General features: G+C 36.8%; 1 protein-coding gene across 2 annotated transcripts in view; it reads left to right on the top strand.

Annotated features, from left to right (window-relative positions):
- TMEM135 (transmembrane protein 135) overlaps nucleotides 1–14,731 on the top strand; it is a 168,803-nt gene that overhangs the window by 63,894 nt on the left and 90,178 nt on the right. The window contains exon 5 of one of the 2 annotated variants that reach the window (XM_027677472.1): nucleotides 4,429–4,494. The exons of the other annotated variant lie outside the window; for it this stretch is intronic. Coding sequence (XP_027533273.1) covers nucleotides 4,429–4,494 — 66 coding nt within the window. The remainder of the gene's footprint in view (nucleotides 1–4,428; nucleotides 4,495–14,731) is intronic. 2 annotated transcript variants of the gene reach the window in all.

The raw sequence follows: 14,731 nt of genomic DNA, 5'->3' as shown, positions 1-14,731 counted from the left end.
GACCAACAAACCTCATAGTGGAAAAAATGTCTTCTGTGGTATTCCATCCATTTTTGTTCTTATAAACAATTTGCACCATTTTCATTTTAATGAAATAGTTTTGTTTTCTGTTTTGGTTTTTTTAATGCACAATTAGAAGTAGATGCCAAAAGTTGTCAGGTGATTAAACAGCATGCTTTTCTAAATTCATGGATTTGCATGAGCAATCTCCTCCACTGCTTGTATTTGCAGGTTTAAGTTTGGTAAAACAGTAACTATTTTGATAAATTATTATAAGACCATTTTATTTTTGTGAATACCTAGAAAATTAGAAACATCTGGAATCTAAAGTACTGGTTTTTTTCTGTTTTGCTACCATTTCCATCAATAATGCACAATTATTTTCCACTTTAGTTCTGTGTACAAGTGGTTGCTCTCTTTTTTTAAACATATTTTTTAAACCCACTTGCAAGGAATTTGATCAGAAGCAACTTCTATTTTTGGAGTGGGAAAAGTTGGTCATCTTTGTCTGGAGATGACATTAGAGCTTGCATGGTGTTACAAAGCGGTCAGATACATTAGGCTGCCATTTCACCTCTCACATAATGTAACACACTGTACATTCTTTATAATGAAGAACAATTTTAGGATTCAGTAACAGTCAACTTGGCAACACATTTATTTCACACTGAGATCACTAAAACTATGTGTTCATAATTTGCTTTCTCACTCCCATCGCTGAGTATAAGTATCTGAAGTCATTGCCTCAGCCTGTAATGATTCTTATTTCAGGCTTATTCACAGTGAACTCAATGCAAATAAATCTGAAATTTTTACAGCTTCCTAAATAATCTGATTATAATGTAATATTTAGTGCAAAAGCAGTTAAAAATGAGCTACGTTCCTAGTCAGCAGTGTCTTTGAGAAAAGTATTATTATTTCTTAAATGGACAATTTTTCCTGGCTTGATTTGTGTCAGCAGTACTCTGAATATTTTTATCAGATTTAATACAATGAAATAAACAAACTTCCTGGTTCAATATACTTAATATCTTTAGTGCATTATTTAAATTTTTTAGGACATTTATGTTCGAGGGATTTAAACTTAATCAGTATTGAAATAAGTTGTATGAGAATATTATACAACATGAATATTGACTATTATTATACTTAATAACCTTAGTAGATTTGAAATTAGATATCAAGAATAGACCAGGCAAGATGTGTTCAGTAACCTAGATTTTTAGTCAAAGTAGATTTGATGTCCTGTAGGGATCCTCTTACTCTCAGCAAGATATTATCACATACAGAATTTCAGAAAGTATATGAGATGTGGAAGCAAATTATTGTTTTTTCATTGATGATGTGGGATTCTTCATTCATGCAGCTTTTTTTTCCTATATTCTTTATGGAGCATTAAGGATGATGGAGTTTGTCTTTAACATTTAAAAAAAAAGTTGTAAATTTATATTTTAAGTTTCTCCACACCAATGCTTTTATTCCTCCACATCCAACATGTGCAGCTTGAATGCCAGCAGAATGCTCTGTGTTTTTGGATTTCCTTGTGTCTTGGCTTGTCACAGCTAGAAAACTACAGGGTGGCCTTCCACTTGACTGGCCCAAAGCATTTCCATCACTTGTAGAGAATTTGAGAAATTGGGCTATGCTTCTTTGGGAAGCACAGGGAATTTACAGGTCATCTGTAAGTTGCATTTTTTTTTTTATGGACTTGTCACTGAAAACGTTGATGTGAAATACTGAAACAGGTTGATCAGAGAGGTTGTGGGACCTTCAACCTTAGAGATGTTGAAAACAGGCTTAGGCAACCTGGGTCCAAGGGGACCTGAGCAGGACCAGATAGAATCATAGAATTCTTTAGGTTGGAAAAAACCTTTAAGTTCATTGAGTCCAACCTTTAACCCAGCACTGCCAAGTCCATCACTAAACCATGCCCCCAAGTGGCACATCCGTACATCTTTTAAATACCTCCAGGTATGGTGACCCAAACACTTTTCAGGACAGCCTGTTCCAGTGATTGACAACCCTTTGCAGGAAGAAATTTTTCATAATATCCAATCTGAACTCCCCCACTGCAACTTGAGGCCATTTCTTCTTGTCCTATCACTTGTTATTTGGGAGAAGAGACTGATCTCTGCCTCACTACAGCCTCCTTTCAGGTTTTTGTAGAGAGTGATAAGGTTCCCCGTTTTCTCCAGGGTAAACGGCCCCAGCTCCCTCAACCGCTCCTCATAAGATTTGTGCTCCAGACCCTTTCCTAGCTCCATTGCCCTTCTTTGGACACGCCCCAGTAGAATTCTGTTTATATCTGCATTTACAGAGCAGAGAGGAAAAAGATAGAAATTGAAGACTGTGCAGAAACTTTGAAGAAACAGAAGTGTTACACATATATTTAAAGACTGGCAAAATTTTGCTAGCTGATTACTTTTATCCTTAGTCTGTGTGATGTTATAGTCCTGTGAGGGTGTTAAAAAACTTTCTGAACAGTTCCATCATGTTCTTTTTCCCTATAAATCATTGCCTTACTTAAATCTCAATGTGTTGTTCACATCTAGTTTGCTTTGTCAAAAGAATGCGGGCTTGAAGTATTTTCTGCCAGTGTCCACTTCCTTCACCTTAAAGGTTACACCAATAGTAAACTTGGGCCCATTATGCCTTTGAAAGATAAACTTCTTTAAGCATCCTCTTGGATTTTGCTTGCCTAAAACCCCAATAACTCTTTCTCTGGCCTTGTCATTGTCAGTCCATGAATGGCTATAGGTGGCCTCATCCTCCCATGCAGTTTTGGTGGGAAGCTGTGATTGTAGTGCTAATCTTCTAAGTGATGCTCGGCACATGAAGGGTGGCCCACAGGAGGACATCTGTGATGCTACATTTGCTATTGCCGTGATGTTTCCTTGTTTCTGAATGGCTTTGACATCTGGCATTAACGATGTGAGTACAAGCATATTAAAGGAGAGCTTTTACAAGTAGATTGAAAAGAAAGTCATGCACACCAGTGGTTTTCAAAAGAAATGAAAGCAGCTTAACTTTATTGACAGAATGCTCAATTCGGTTGAAACATCCCTAAAAATGTTGGTGAAAGGAACCGATTTTGGGAAATACAAAAGGCTGTATGGGGTTCACTTCATCTCTCAGAGAAGAAAGGGTTGAGAAACAGAATTCAGTGGGGCATTGCCTTGCATCCTCGTGACTGTAAATGAAGTAATAGCTATTGCAGCCCAGTGTTCTGGAGTGCAGACATTCACTTATAGGTATGTGGGCGGAACATAAGGTAGTTAAAAGGTCTTAATTATTAAGTTATTTTCTGCAGAAAGTTATTTAGAAAAGGGTAAAACCCACATAATCTGTGTCTAGGAAGACTGAGGAATTAATCTCGAGAGATGTCTTCGATATTACGTTTGTTGAGATACAGCTGTCACAAGGTAGTATAGCAGGAACTCTGCAAGTTGTGCAGTCATGGAAGCATTGAGCTGCTTATTTTTTAAATCACTATTTAGAAAGATGATCAGCTACTGCAAACTGCTTTTATTTATAAACTTTCTAAATGTGGTATTTTTTTTTCCAAACAGCCTGCTAACTGCTCCTTAGCATAGATCCTTAAATGTTGGAGTATTTTTTTAATTAGAACCAGATATTAGAACCATGTTTTGTTACAGTTGAAATTGAAACCGGCTTCACTGTTTGCTATGGAAACAAGTCTTTAAAACAAATCTGTTCACGTGTACTCTGATGTGCCAATCCATGAATTTATGTAACCTGTGAATTTTTTCATGCCTTTTTGCAACCATCTTGTAGAAAGAATGGTGGTACAGAACCTATTATAGTTTGCATTAAGCCAGTAATCTATTTATAGTGTCAGAAGTACATGCTAATTTCCCACTGGATTAAAGAAAGGATGGACCAACTAACACAGAAAGGTATGCAACCTAATTAAAGCTTAACTTAATTAAAGATTTCCCCAAAGTCGTGTTCCCTGTCATTTGCACATGATGGGGTTATGTTTTGTGATGCCACCATTATTGAGAGTTTAAAAATTATCTTCGTGAGTTGAGAAATACCATATAGCTATTTTTCCCTCAGTATGCCACTTTTACCTGGTAGCCTCTGGAAGACCATTGTATGGCTGAGTGTCTCTGACCTGCAAAAAGAGTCTTGTGGAACTGCTGCAGTGTTGGGGAGGACTGTGCACTGTTTAGGTGGTTGCTTTTGCTGAGACCAAAATCCTTGATACAGGTCTCACCTTGCAATAAACTTTTGCCTAAGCTGTGCAGATTGGTCTAACTTACTTACTCGAGGGATTCAGTTATAAAATAGGTGCTTGAAAGTAACAGAAAATTTAAAAAATGTTATAAGAATTGAAACAAATCTTCATGAGCTGCATTGTCTGTTTTTTCAGTAACGAATTTGTGTGTGTGTTTGTTGATGCAGGCCACAGAAACATTGTTCCGAATGGCAGTAGCAAGAGGAACTATCACACCTTTAAGACATGGAGAAGTAAGGCTGATTATATCTGTATCTTTTGGTTTCTTTTTTATTTACAAGTGATATAATACTTTATTAATATAATGCTTTATAAATTCTTGGGAGATGTACTGTCTTCATGTAAGTGAAGAGAGCTGGACTATATATAACTTACATACCTACATTACAGTATTTTTTTTAAAGGAGAACGGGAACTTAAATCTTGCCCAGCCAGAAATTAACTATTTTTGAAAAAACACTCTGTTTTTCTCTTTGCTTCAGTCATAACTTAGCCTTATAATAGAAGTGACTCACAAGAATGTCCTTTTGGCTGAGTTGTTTTTCATTGGATTTTCTCTATTAAAGATTATCAAATCTAGAGAAATTCACATGATGTCAGTATTTGTTACTGGGTAGCTGTGGAGAGGTTACGTCATCCTTTGTTCCTTTCAAGAAATAGTAACTTCACATAATATACAAAGTGTTAATACATTATTATTCTGAATAGAATAAATATATCTGAATATTATGTTGCTCATGCATGTTTCTGTTTACCTTCTTTGTGTGGTTTAATGTCAGGTAAACATTGTTTTGAGCGTTGATGATTAAGTATGTTCAGTATGAGGAGGTGCAATTTATACTTGTGTTGAATTCAATTTAAAAATAAAATAATAAAATTTAAATAATATTATATAAATGTATAGAATATATAAATAATAATAAATATAATAAAAATAAACATAATACATAAGTAGATAATAAAAAATAAAATACTGTAGTCAGTCATGATACTGGAAATGAGGACTGATCTGGGCATTGCCACAGCTGGATGATACAGTATGTAGGGTTTTAAATATAGAAACCTTAGTGTTTTTTCATGGTAATCTGATTTGATCAAATTTTTAGATAACTTTGTCTATTGAAGATACAGCATTCAATCTGGAACATAAACCTAGACTGACCCTGGAATCCCAGCTGTGCTGTAAAGTGTTCTTTATGCTGATGAAGTTCCCTTAATTTCCCTTTTGCAACAAAGTAATATACCTTTGCATCGGTGTTTGAAGATGTACCTGAGATTTCATCGAATGTGTGCAGCCCTTCCAAATTCTCTGTTTAGTTCTTTTGTTTGTTTGTTTGTTTGTTTAGTGAAGGGTACTTAATTTTCTATGTTTTCATGACCAGGTTGCCCAAAGAGTCTGTGGAATCTCCATCCTTGTAATTACTCACTAAATGGTGTGAATTATGGACAAATCAAATGATGTTTTATTTTATAGTGCAACTAATTGTACTATTTGCAGTGCAAAATACCAGGACAACTGCAGACATAATGACCTCTGTTGTGAATGATATTAGTAATTTCTGTATCTGATATATCTTGTGTTGAGCCAGTTCAGCTCACTGATGTGGTAGAAAAACTTTTACTTTTTTCTTCAGATATTCGCTCTGATCTTTTATCAGTTAAACCACTTCAGGGGCTAGAGAGAACCAGATGAGAATCAGCAAGATAAGTGGTGAGAGGAAGTAACCATGATTATCAAGAAAGGAACTGAGAGGAAGTGCATCTGTTTGATGACGGTGAACTTTATGTTGGTGTACAGTGTCCTGTGATACTATTGATGAGGTACTCCTTGGGCTTCAGTGGAAATGCAGTTAAAGCTAAGCTAGATAATTTATAGATAAAACACTTTCCAGAATTGACTTTTTGTGTAAGAAGCCGGGGGAAAAATAAGAAAATACCTTTTTTTCTCTCGTATATTTTTATCGAGCTTTATGCAAAGGGAAAATGTTTTTGCTCAAGGGAGATATTTTCATTAAATTCCATTTTGTAATTATAATTTCCTTAGTCTGAAAATGGGAAATTACATTATTCAAATGAAACTAATTTTTCCAGAAGAAACATGTAATCATCGAGTCATACTAATTATTTTTTTTTAGCTTTTCCAGAAAATTGCTGAATGTTTGCACAGTGTGTAAGTAGAAAGGGAACCAGAAAAAAAGTTGAATATGAACGAAAGTTGACTGTATTATGTTTGAGAAGTATGAATTTGGCAGTGAAAATCAAAGCAGAGCAAGTTGTTTACTGGAAATTTCAAAATATGGAGGCAGCAGTCCAATGTGCAAAAGCACTTTTCAACTTTCACACCATAACTTAAAAATGTAACACCATTTAAAATTTGAGATGAAACTGTTCAGTATTAGAAGGCAAAAATCATATCTGTTTGTTTGAAATTCATAAATGAAAAAAGTGACAGTATTCTGTCTGCACCACTGAACGGATTAATGTGCAAACGTTTCTTTTCTACAGGCAAAACAGGATGCATGAAAAACTGCCCATTATAATCCAGTTGTAATCACCAGCTGGATTTCTAAGTTATAATATTGAATGTCCATGGGAAATCCCTTTTCTCCTTCCAACATTTCCTTATTCATTGTGCCTTATGAAGCTTTTATGCATATAGAATTTTTACGTTTTTCCTTTATTATCCTTGAAGAAATTGAAAAATTAGGTTGTACATGTTTGGGTTTTTTACTTTTGCATGTGGTTTGTAAAATTACTGTTAAGATTTTAGAAAACTGTGCTGCCAAAGGTAGTTATCAAAATTGGGAACATAGTGCCAAAAATTATTTAACTGTGGGATATAGATCAGGTGTTCCTGAAAAATCTTCTCGGCAGTTCCCTTGCTCCTGATTTGACTGAAGTGTAGCATCCATGGGAGGGATCAAACCCTAAAGCATACTTGATTCTCAGGATTAAATATGTTGTAGTTCATCTTTATTTCTGTCAGTTGTTTTGTTTTGGGTGTGGAGCATGATGCAGAGCCTTGTTCATTTCTGTTAGCACTTCTAACCGATTCCCAAATGATCCAAAAACTGCATGAGCAGATGTGCTCACACCAAATCCCATGGCTGTGCTTCTGTGTGGAAGTCTTAGGGTGCATTTTATTACGGACACAAGGTTTAGAGCTGCTGATCAGCACAGTCGAGAGCTGTGCATTTGGGGAACCTGGACCTGACACCACCTAGAGAGCTTCTCCAGCTGTTTCTTCTGCTTCTGGTGTTCATGCAGGCCGCTCAGATCTGCTGCTATCAGTTCCTCATGCTGTCCAGCCTCTTCCAGACAGACCTGCTGTCTCTAAAGGTACTGGCTGATGTGGCAGCAGTGATGGGGTTGAGGAAACAAGAGCAGCGACAGCCTGCCTGCTGAAGAGAGTGATAAGAGGAATAGGAGGTTGCAGCTGCTTCGGAATTGTCTGTGCTTCCCATTTCTGTGTCCCCCAGAGCTTCTACTGATGTGTGCTGAACCCCCAGGGAGGGCCATAAGGAATAAGGGTTGGCAGCACTGGGCTGTGAGAAGTCACAGGGTGCATGGTAGCAGGATGGAATACATTTGACAAAGCTAAGGTTAAGGTTGATGACTACACACAGAGAGAAAACTTCCCTAATTTTAACTCGAAATGACGAGTTTTATTTACACTGAGGAAATGACGTACCAAAACCAGTGTGTCATATAAGATTTGTACATCATGTGGAGATACTGAACAAGGAGAGATCTGATTAGGACACTGGCTTACTGGAATGATGTTCTCAGTCCCTGTAGATGAGGGAAACAAATGCACACGGAGAAGAAGCAGGGGAATAAAGGAGAGGGTGGAACCCTTAATGGAAAAAATACAGTGAAATACATAGAATGAGATGGACAACAGATGTAATGGTAGAGGCATGATTCCCAGAGAGCCAGAACTGATAACAGCCATGCAAGATCTCTGTGGCTGTTAACTCACTTCTTGCAAGATCTTTATGAATTTGTAAACTGTCTTAATCACTTTTCATCTGGAAAATATTTGGGGCATTTTTTAAGGACACGTATCTATAGAATTCCTTGCTGCTGATGATTCCTGATTCCTTTGAGAATTACCAGTTCTATTGTCCTTATGGAAGAATGAGTGAAATTTAACAAATGCACACCCGTGGATGTGTGTCTTGTCTTGGGGATACAGTAGCAGTGAAGCTTAAAGGGAGTTACGAAACCAGTGCCCTCTTGGATAATTAGGCTTGGAGCATTTGTAGGTGTAAAAATATCATTGACAACCAAATTTGAAGTATAAATATATATAAAAATAGAACTAATTATTGTACTTTCTAGCTTAAAATGGCTTATGGCCTTACAGTGTAATACATGTAATGATATGTATTGCTGTGGCAGTACATACCCATGAATGAAAGTCGACTTTGTTGAAAGGAGACACGTCTCTGCTTTTGTTTAAAGCTATGTGATGATTTCAGAATTAAATTTCTGCTCTGTGTATTTTCTGTAATGTAAATAATGAGAAGAGCAGTGTTTTATGAATTTAGCCCAGGTATTTGTAAAAAGTAATTTCTATGGATTTTGTGTTCATATTAAATATGAATGATGTGATTACATTTTTAGGTAAAAATTAAACAAGGGAATTAGTAAGGATCTTTAAAACGTGGGGTATTTTATATTTTTACAAGTTAATACATAACAATGGGAACAGCGATATGAAATGCTCCTTCATGCAGCATTTCTCTTTATTCCACAGACACACAGAATTAATTTGAACATAGGAAAGGAGGGTACACTATTGAAGTGACATTACTGCTAGCTCAGGTTTTCCCTGCCTTCCTTCTTCCCAGTCCACCTTGTCATAGCAGAGTGCACTGTAGAGTCCTGGAAATTCAGCTGTGGAATTAAAGTCATATAGACATGAACGTTTTTTATGGTTAGCAATAACTGTAATACTTTTATCCATGAGAACGTACTCTGCAATTTTACTTGTCATTGGTGCAATTTGAACGAGATATGTGTCATGATATTTAGTTTTGTACTGTAAAGATGACATGCAACTGAGTATTTGTTAAGTGATGATCTCTTTTCCATATAAGTGTGTTCTAGATTTGATTTTTAAATTTTGGGTTTTGTCATAATGATGTTCCTGCTTGTGTTTTTGGCCAGCTTCATTTGTAATACATGAAACCCAGGAAGATGTCATAAATGATCATATTGTAGGTACTGGAGAACTGCCAAGAATCATTTGAGATTAATTTTCATTTAAATAAAATTGCTTTGGGTGCACAGTTTCCTGTGGTTTCAGCTTGGGGGCATATCAGGAATAATCACTTGCAGACACTTTAGAAACCAAATGGCAGTGGGACAGTGGACATCTGATCCCCTCACCCTCCTGCCTTCCTATCACAAAGATGCCTTTATTATCTGAGATTCAAAAGTTCTGCTCTCACAGACTCCCCCAGCATCTCTGGTTTCCATGCTTTTTTCTTGAATACTTTGGTACTGTCATTTTAATATGTGAGGAAAGATGTTTTGTCAGATTTATGTAAATCTTGCAGCAGTAGAGACACTGTAGTTACAGTCCCAAAGGCTCTTGACTTTTTAAGCTTTTTATCTTCAGCCAAGGGCACATTTAAAAGGCAGCGCTGTTGGTCAGGGTGCACCTTGTCTGTTCTCATTGCAGGGAAAATGCTTCCTAGCAAACCAGACTTGGTACAAGGAAACTTGAATTTTTTAAAGCCATTCATGGGCTTTTTCTGCCTTTGAAATAGGATTGTCAGTCTCTTGGATCTTATCCTCTGGGTTTTTCCCCTCCTGGTTAAGGATTTTTGGTACACAAAAAGAAAATGTATATTTTTTAAATTTAATATGTTGCAAAACAGCGTCAATTTAATTTAAGCAAATCATATTTTCTGAATATGTGGTGTAAGATCCAAAGTGCCAGTAGATTTCAGTATTAATTTCTCTTATAATTGCCCACTTATTTTTGGGAAGATGTTTGCAAAACTAAAAGGAAGGAGTTGTTTGCAGGCAGCTCTGAGACCCGTTTCCCCTAAAGGGATGTCTCTCCTTGTTCTCAAGAGAGTAATCTGTACTTTGATTTTTAGCTTTTTCAAAAGAACTATGCTTTTTAAAAAACAGATGAAGATATCCTATAACAGTGTTCTGAAACATCAATTAAAAACTCATTTAAATTATTGACATACAGAGTTACAACTTTCTCATTAGTGAAGTCTATTTTGGAAGTAGTATTGAAGTTGTCTTTTATAACTTCTTGTAAAGAAGCAGCAAATGGATAAAATGTAGCCATCAGAACAGAACTGTTTTATAGTCTACTGACTTGAGGTTTTGGTTTTGGGGTATATGTGTCAGAAGTATTTAAAAATAGTGCTGGGATCTGGAAAATCCTTCTGGCAGGTCACAATGGGTAACAGTTCAAAGGTAATTTAATTGCCAAAGACTGGCATACCTTATCTATGTTATCTGGAAGTAAGTCAAAAGTAAATAATTCTTTTGATTAAATGTAGTGAAAACTAAAGCTTGATTTGAGAGAGAGAGAGAGATTGGGAATGCCATTGAACTCTAGGGAGGAAAACCACCAGACTTTGAGGTGTTCCAGTGTACAGTGTTCCAGTGATGTTTTTGCTATATATTTAGTTGTTTGCCCTGGGTTATCCATCTTAAGAAGTTTATAGGTTTTTTAATTAATTGTTATTCAGGAAGAGGAAAGTAAATTTGTCTCAAAACCATAGCTGAATATGAAGATTTTTTTTTCTGCTCTTTTAATAAGCCATTTGCTTGAGGATATTCTGCTTCTTACTAAAAATCATCTCAAGCCTTGAAAAAATATAGACCTACTCCAAATAATTTTAAAAGGAAGTGATGGAATTAATTTGTTAGGGAATAGGGAAAATTAGTGCACTGTAGGAATCACGTCTGGTGTAAATTTAAGGTAGAAATATCTGGAAGTAGGATAGCGGCTACGTGTTCCAAAGTACGGAGGGGTACCACTGAAGAAAGGTAACACACAAGTTTGGAAACTTGGAGAACTTAACTTTCAAAACAGAAGTAAAATAATATCAAGGTGATTCACGCTTTGTATTTTTCTTTAAAGTATATGGAAATTATAGTCTGTCTATTTTTCAGGAAGTGAAACAATAGAATTTAGTACTTGAAGCATTTGACATTTTATGCTAGCCATTATTGTCATTATAATGTAATTTTCTTTAATGCAGGCTGATGGTATGTATTTATTTTAAAATAGTAATAACTTCCCTTTATGATGTGAAACACAGGGGCTAAAAAGTAAATTGAAAGTAACTAAGAAGTATTTGCCAGGTATATTTCACCAAGAAGTTTTTGTCAAGGAGCAAAGTAAGGAAGGAATTACCTATTTTAAAGACTTCTTTTAATACTTTGCCTGGATGTTTTAGATTTTTTTTTTCTTTTCAATCAGCAAAGCAGTGAGTGCATGCATGGAAAAAGTAGACAATGAAAAATTATGGCAACAAAACTAAATGTAAGGAAATATATTTAGTTCCCAATATAGTTTTTGATTTAACATGACTTTGGGTGGTCAAGATATATGGTACTGGGAAATATATGAGATTGTTTTCACAAGAGATTGTTCTTCTTATTTTCTTTCTTATTAAAAAATGTAGTTAGTGATTGTCCTTTCAAATATAGACATTTATTTTCTGTAATCTGGCAACATTTGTTTAATAACTATTCCAATTGTGGTCTTCTATGTCATGGCCTTGGAATGAAGCTGTCATCTTGCTTTATACTTAAAATGTGCCCCCAAAGTTGCCCCCTGCAACTCCATTGTTCTGCCAGAGCAAAGATCATCTATACGGAGAATTTTACTCCCGTACATGAGGAAAGGCAGAGTAGGTGCTCCTGGAGGTTAGGACTTGAATAATGCTGCTTTCTTACTTCGATGGTGTTGATACTGATACATGTTAATGCATTTGTACAGCAGAAGAAATAGGCAACTGTAAGAAGCTATTTAAACTGATAAAGCTAAGAATTTGTTCACATTCCTGTGTGCTGAATGCATGCTAAAGATGTTACTAAAACATATGCTCAAGTGATCTTCAGTTTCTGTGCAAGATGTTTGATTCAAGTTCTCAGAATAACAGTCTTGAATGTATGAATGTCATTTTCTCTAATGCCTTACAGTATAAATTCATGTATGTCAACATTACTGTACATAGAGTCATAGAATCATAGAGCGGTTTAGGTTGGAAGGGGCCTAAAAATCATCTGGTTCCATCTCCCCCCCATGGGCAGGAACTCCTTCTCATAGACCAGGTTGTTCAAAGCCCCATCCAACCTAACCTTGAACACTGCCAGGGACAGAACATACACAGCTTCTCTGGACAACGGGTTCCAGTGCCTCACCACCCTCACAGTAAAAAATTTCTTCCTAACATGTAATCTAAACCTACTCTCCATTTGAAGCCATTCCCCCTTGTCCTATCACTACAATTTCTGATGAAGAGTCCCTCTCCGGCTTCCTTGTAGGCCCCCTTCAGATACTGGATGGCTGCTATGAGGTCTCCATGCAACAACCTTCCCTTTGAAGCAGGGATATCTTAACTTTAGTGTAAACATTACTTACATTGAATGATTTCCAGCTAATTAAATGTAATATCCCTATTGGAAAACTGTATTCTTATTCAATTTAAGGTTTTTTATGCTCCTTATCTATATATTAGACTTATTAAAATATTGTCGAACACAAAAAAAAAGAGTCATCTTTGGTAACTTTTAGTTGCCCTGGAGGTAAACATTGCATAAATCAAAATGCAATTTGAAATATGTCATTTTGGTTTTCTGAAAAAAGGATGGATGTACCTACAGTCAGTGAGAAAGCTCTTTCTGTTTTCTGTTTGATGTTCAAAGTTTATAGAAAATCATACAAACAATTGTTTAAATTTCCTTATTAAGGAGTAATTTTAGATTGCATCTGGTGAACTAATAAAAAATGAAATTGATGAAAAGTAAGAAAGGGAAAGATGTAAAAGGAATTAATGAAATAAGTAGTAATAACTAATATTTCCTTTTTGACACCGTCTCCCAAAGATCCTCATAGACAAGTAGCTGAAGTGTTGGCTGAATGTACAGAGACAGAGGTGGGTCAAAAACTGTCTGAACAGCCAGGCCCAGGCGGTGGTAATCAGTGGCACAAAGTTTAATTGGAAGCCAGTGACTAGCAGTGTACCCCAGTCCTGTTCAGCATCATCGTTAGTGGTCTGGGTGATGGGGGCAGAGCATGTTCTCTGCAAATTTGCCGATGACCAAACTGGGATGAGCAGCTGATGCACCCGAGGATTGTGCTGCCATCCAGAGGGACCTTGAGAAGCTGGAGAAATGGGCTGTCAGGAACCTCTTGAAGTTCAACAAGAAGTGCAAAATCCTGCACCTGGGGAGGAACAACTTGAGGCACTAGTATGCACTGGAAAACACCTTGGCATAAGAGGATCTGGTGGGCATCCTGGTGGACAACAGGTTGGACATGAGCCAACAATGAGTCTGTGCTGCAAAGCTGTGTATTGGTATCCTGGGCTGCATTAGACAAACCATTCATCCAGGCTGAGAGAGGTGATCCTTCCCTCTATTCAGCACTGGTGAAGTCACACCTGGAGTACTATGTCCAGTTCTGGGCACCTTTGTACAACAGGGTTCTGGACATCCTGGATAGAGTCTAACAAAGGGCTGTGAAGGTAGTAAAACTGAGAGAGCTGGGACTTCAGCTTTGAGAAGAGGAGGCTCAAGAGGGGTCTTATCCACTTGCAGAGGGGGTGCAAAGGAGATGGCATCAAGCTCTTCTCAGGACCTGAGGCCATGGGCAGAAAAATAACTGAAATATGGGAGATGCTGTCCGGATGTAAGGAAACACTTTTTTTCCTGTGCCAAAGACTGAGCACTGGTACAGGTTGACCAGGAAGGTTTTGCAGTCTTCATCCTTAGAGATACTCAAAACTGTCTGGACACAGTCCTGGGCATCTGGATGTAGGTGACCCTGCTCAAGTAGGGGAGGTTGGATCAGATGACATCCAGAGGTCCTTTCCACCCTCAAGCATTCTGTTGTGACTCTCTGTGCTCTTTCTGTTGAAAGGCCTACATTTTCAAATATTTTTCCATGAGTATAAGGCTAGGATAATGATACTTTCATTGGACATATTCTTGATTTTTTTTATTGCATAAAAATTAAAATCTAAACCTTACATAAACTTCTCTTAAGCTGTAGAAAAATTGAACGACAGTACCTAAGGTAAACAGTTACGAAGGTTAAGGGGTTTAGTGTTCTTTCCAAAAAGTGAAGGTATGGGAAAATACTTTTGTTCTTTTCAAATTTGTAGGGAGGTTGACTACTGGGTTTGGGAACTGATGCCGAAAACAAGGTGTAGTATTTTTCACGTGATATTATTTAGTGGCTGGAGGGAAGAGACTGAG

This window comes from Neopelma chrysocephalum, unplaced genomic scaffold, assembly GCF_003984885.1.
Source record: "Neopelma chrysocephalum unplaced genomic scaffold, ASM398488v2 Primary Assembly neopelma1_43, whole genome shotgun sequence".
Taxonomy (NCBI): domain Eukaryota; kingdom Metazoa; phylum Chordata; class Aves; order Passeriformes; family Pipridae; genus Neopelma; species Neopelma chrysocephalum.
This window is presented reverse-complemented; position numbering and strand designations above follow the sequence as displayed.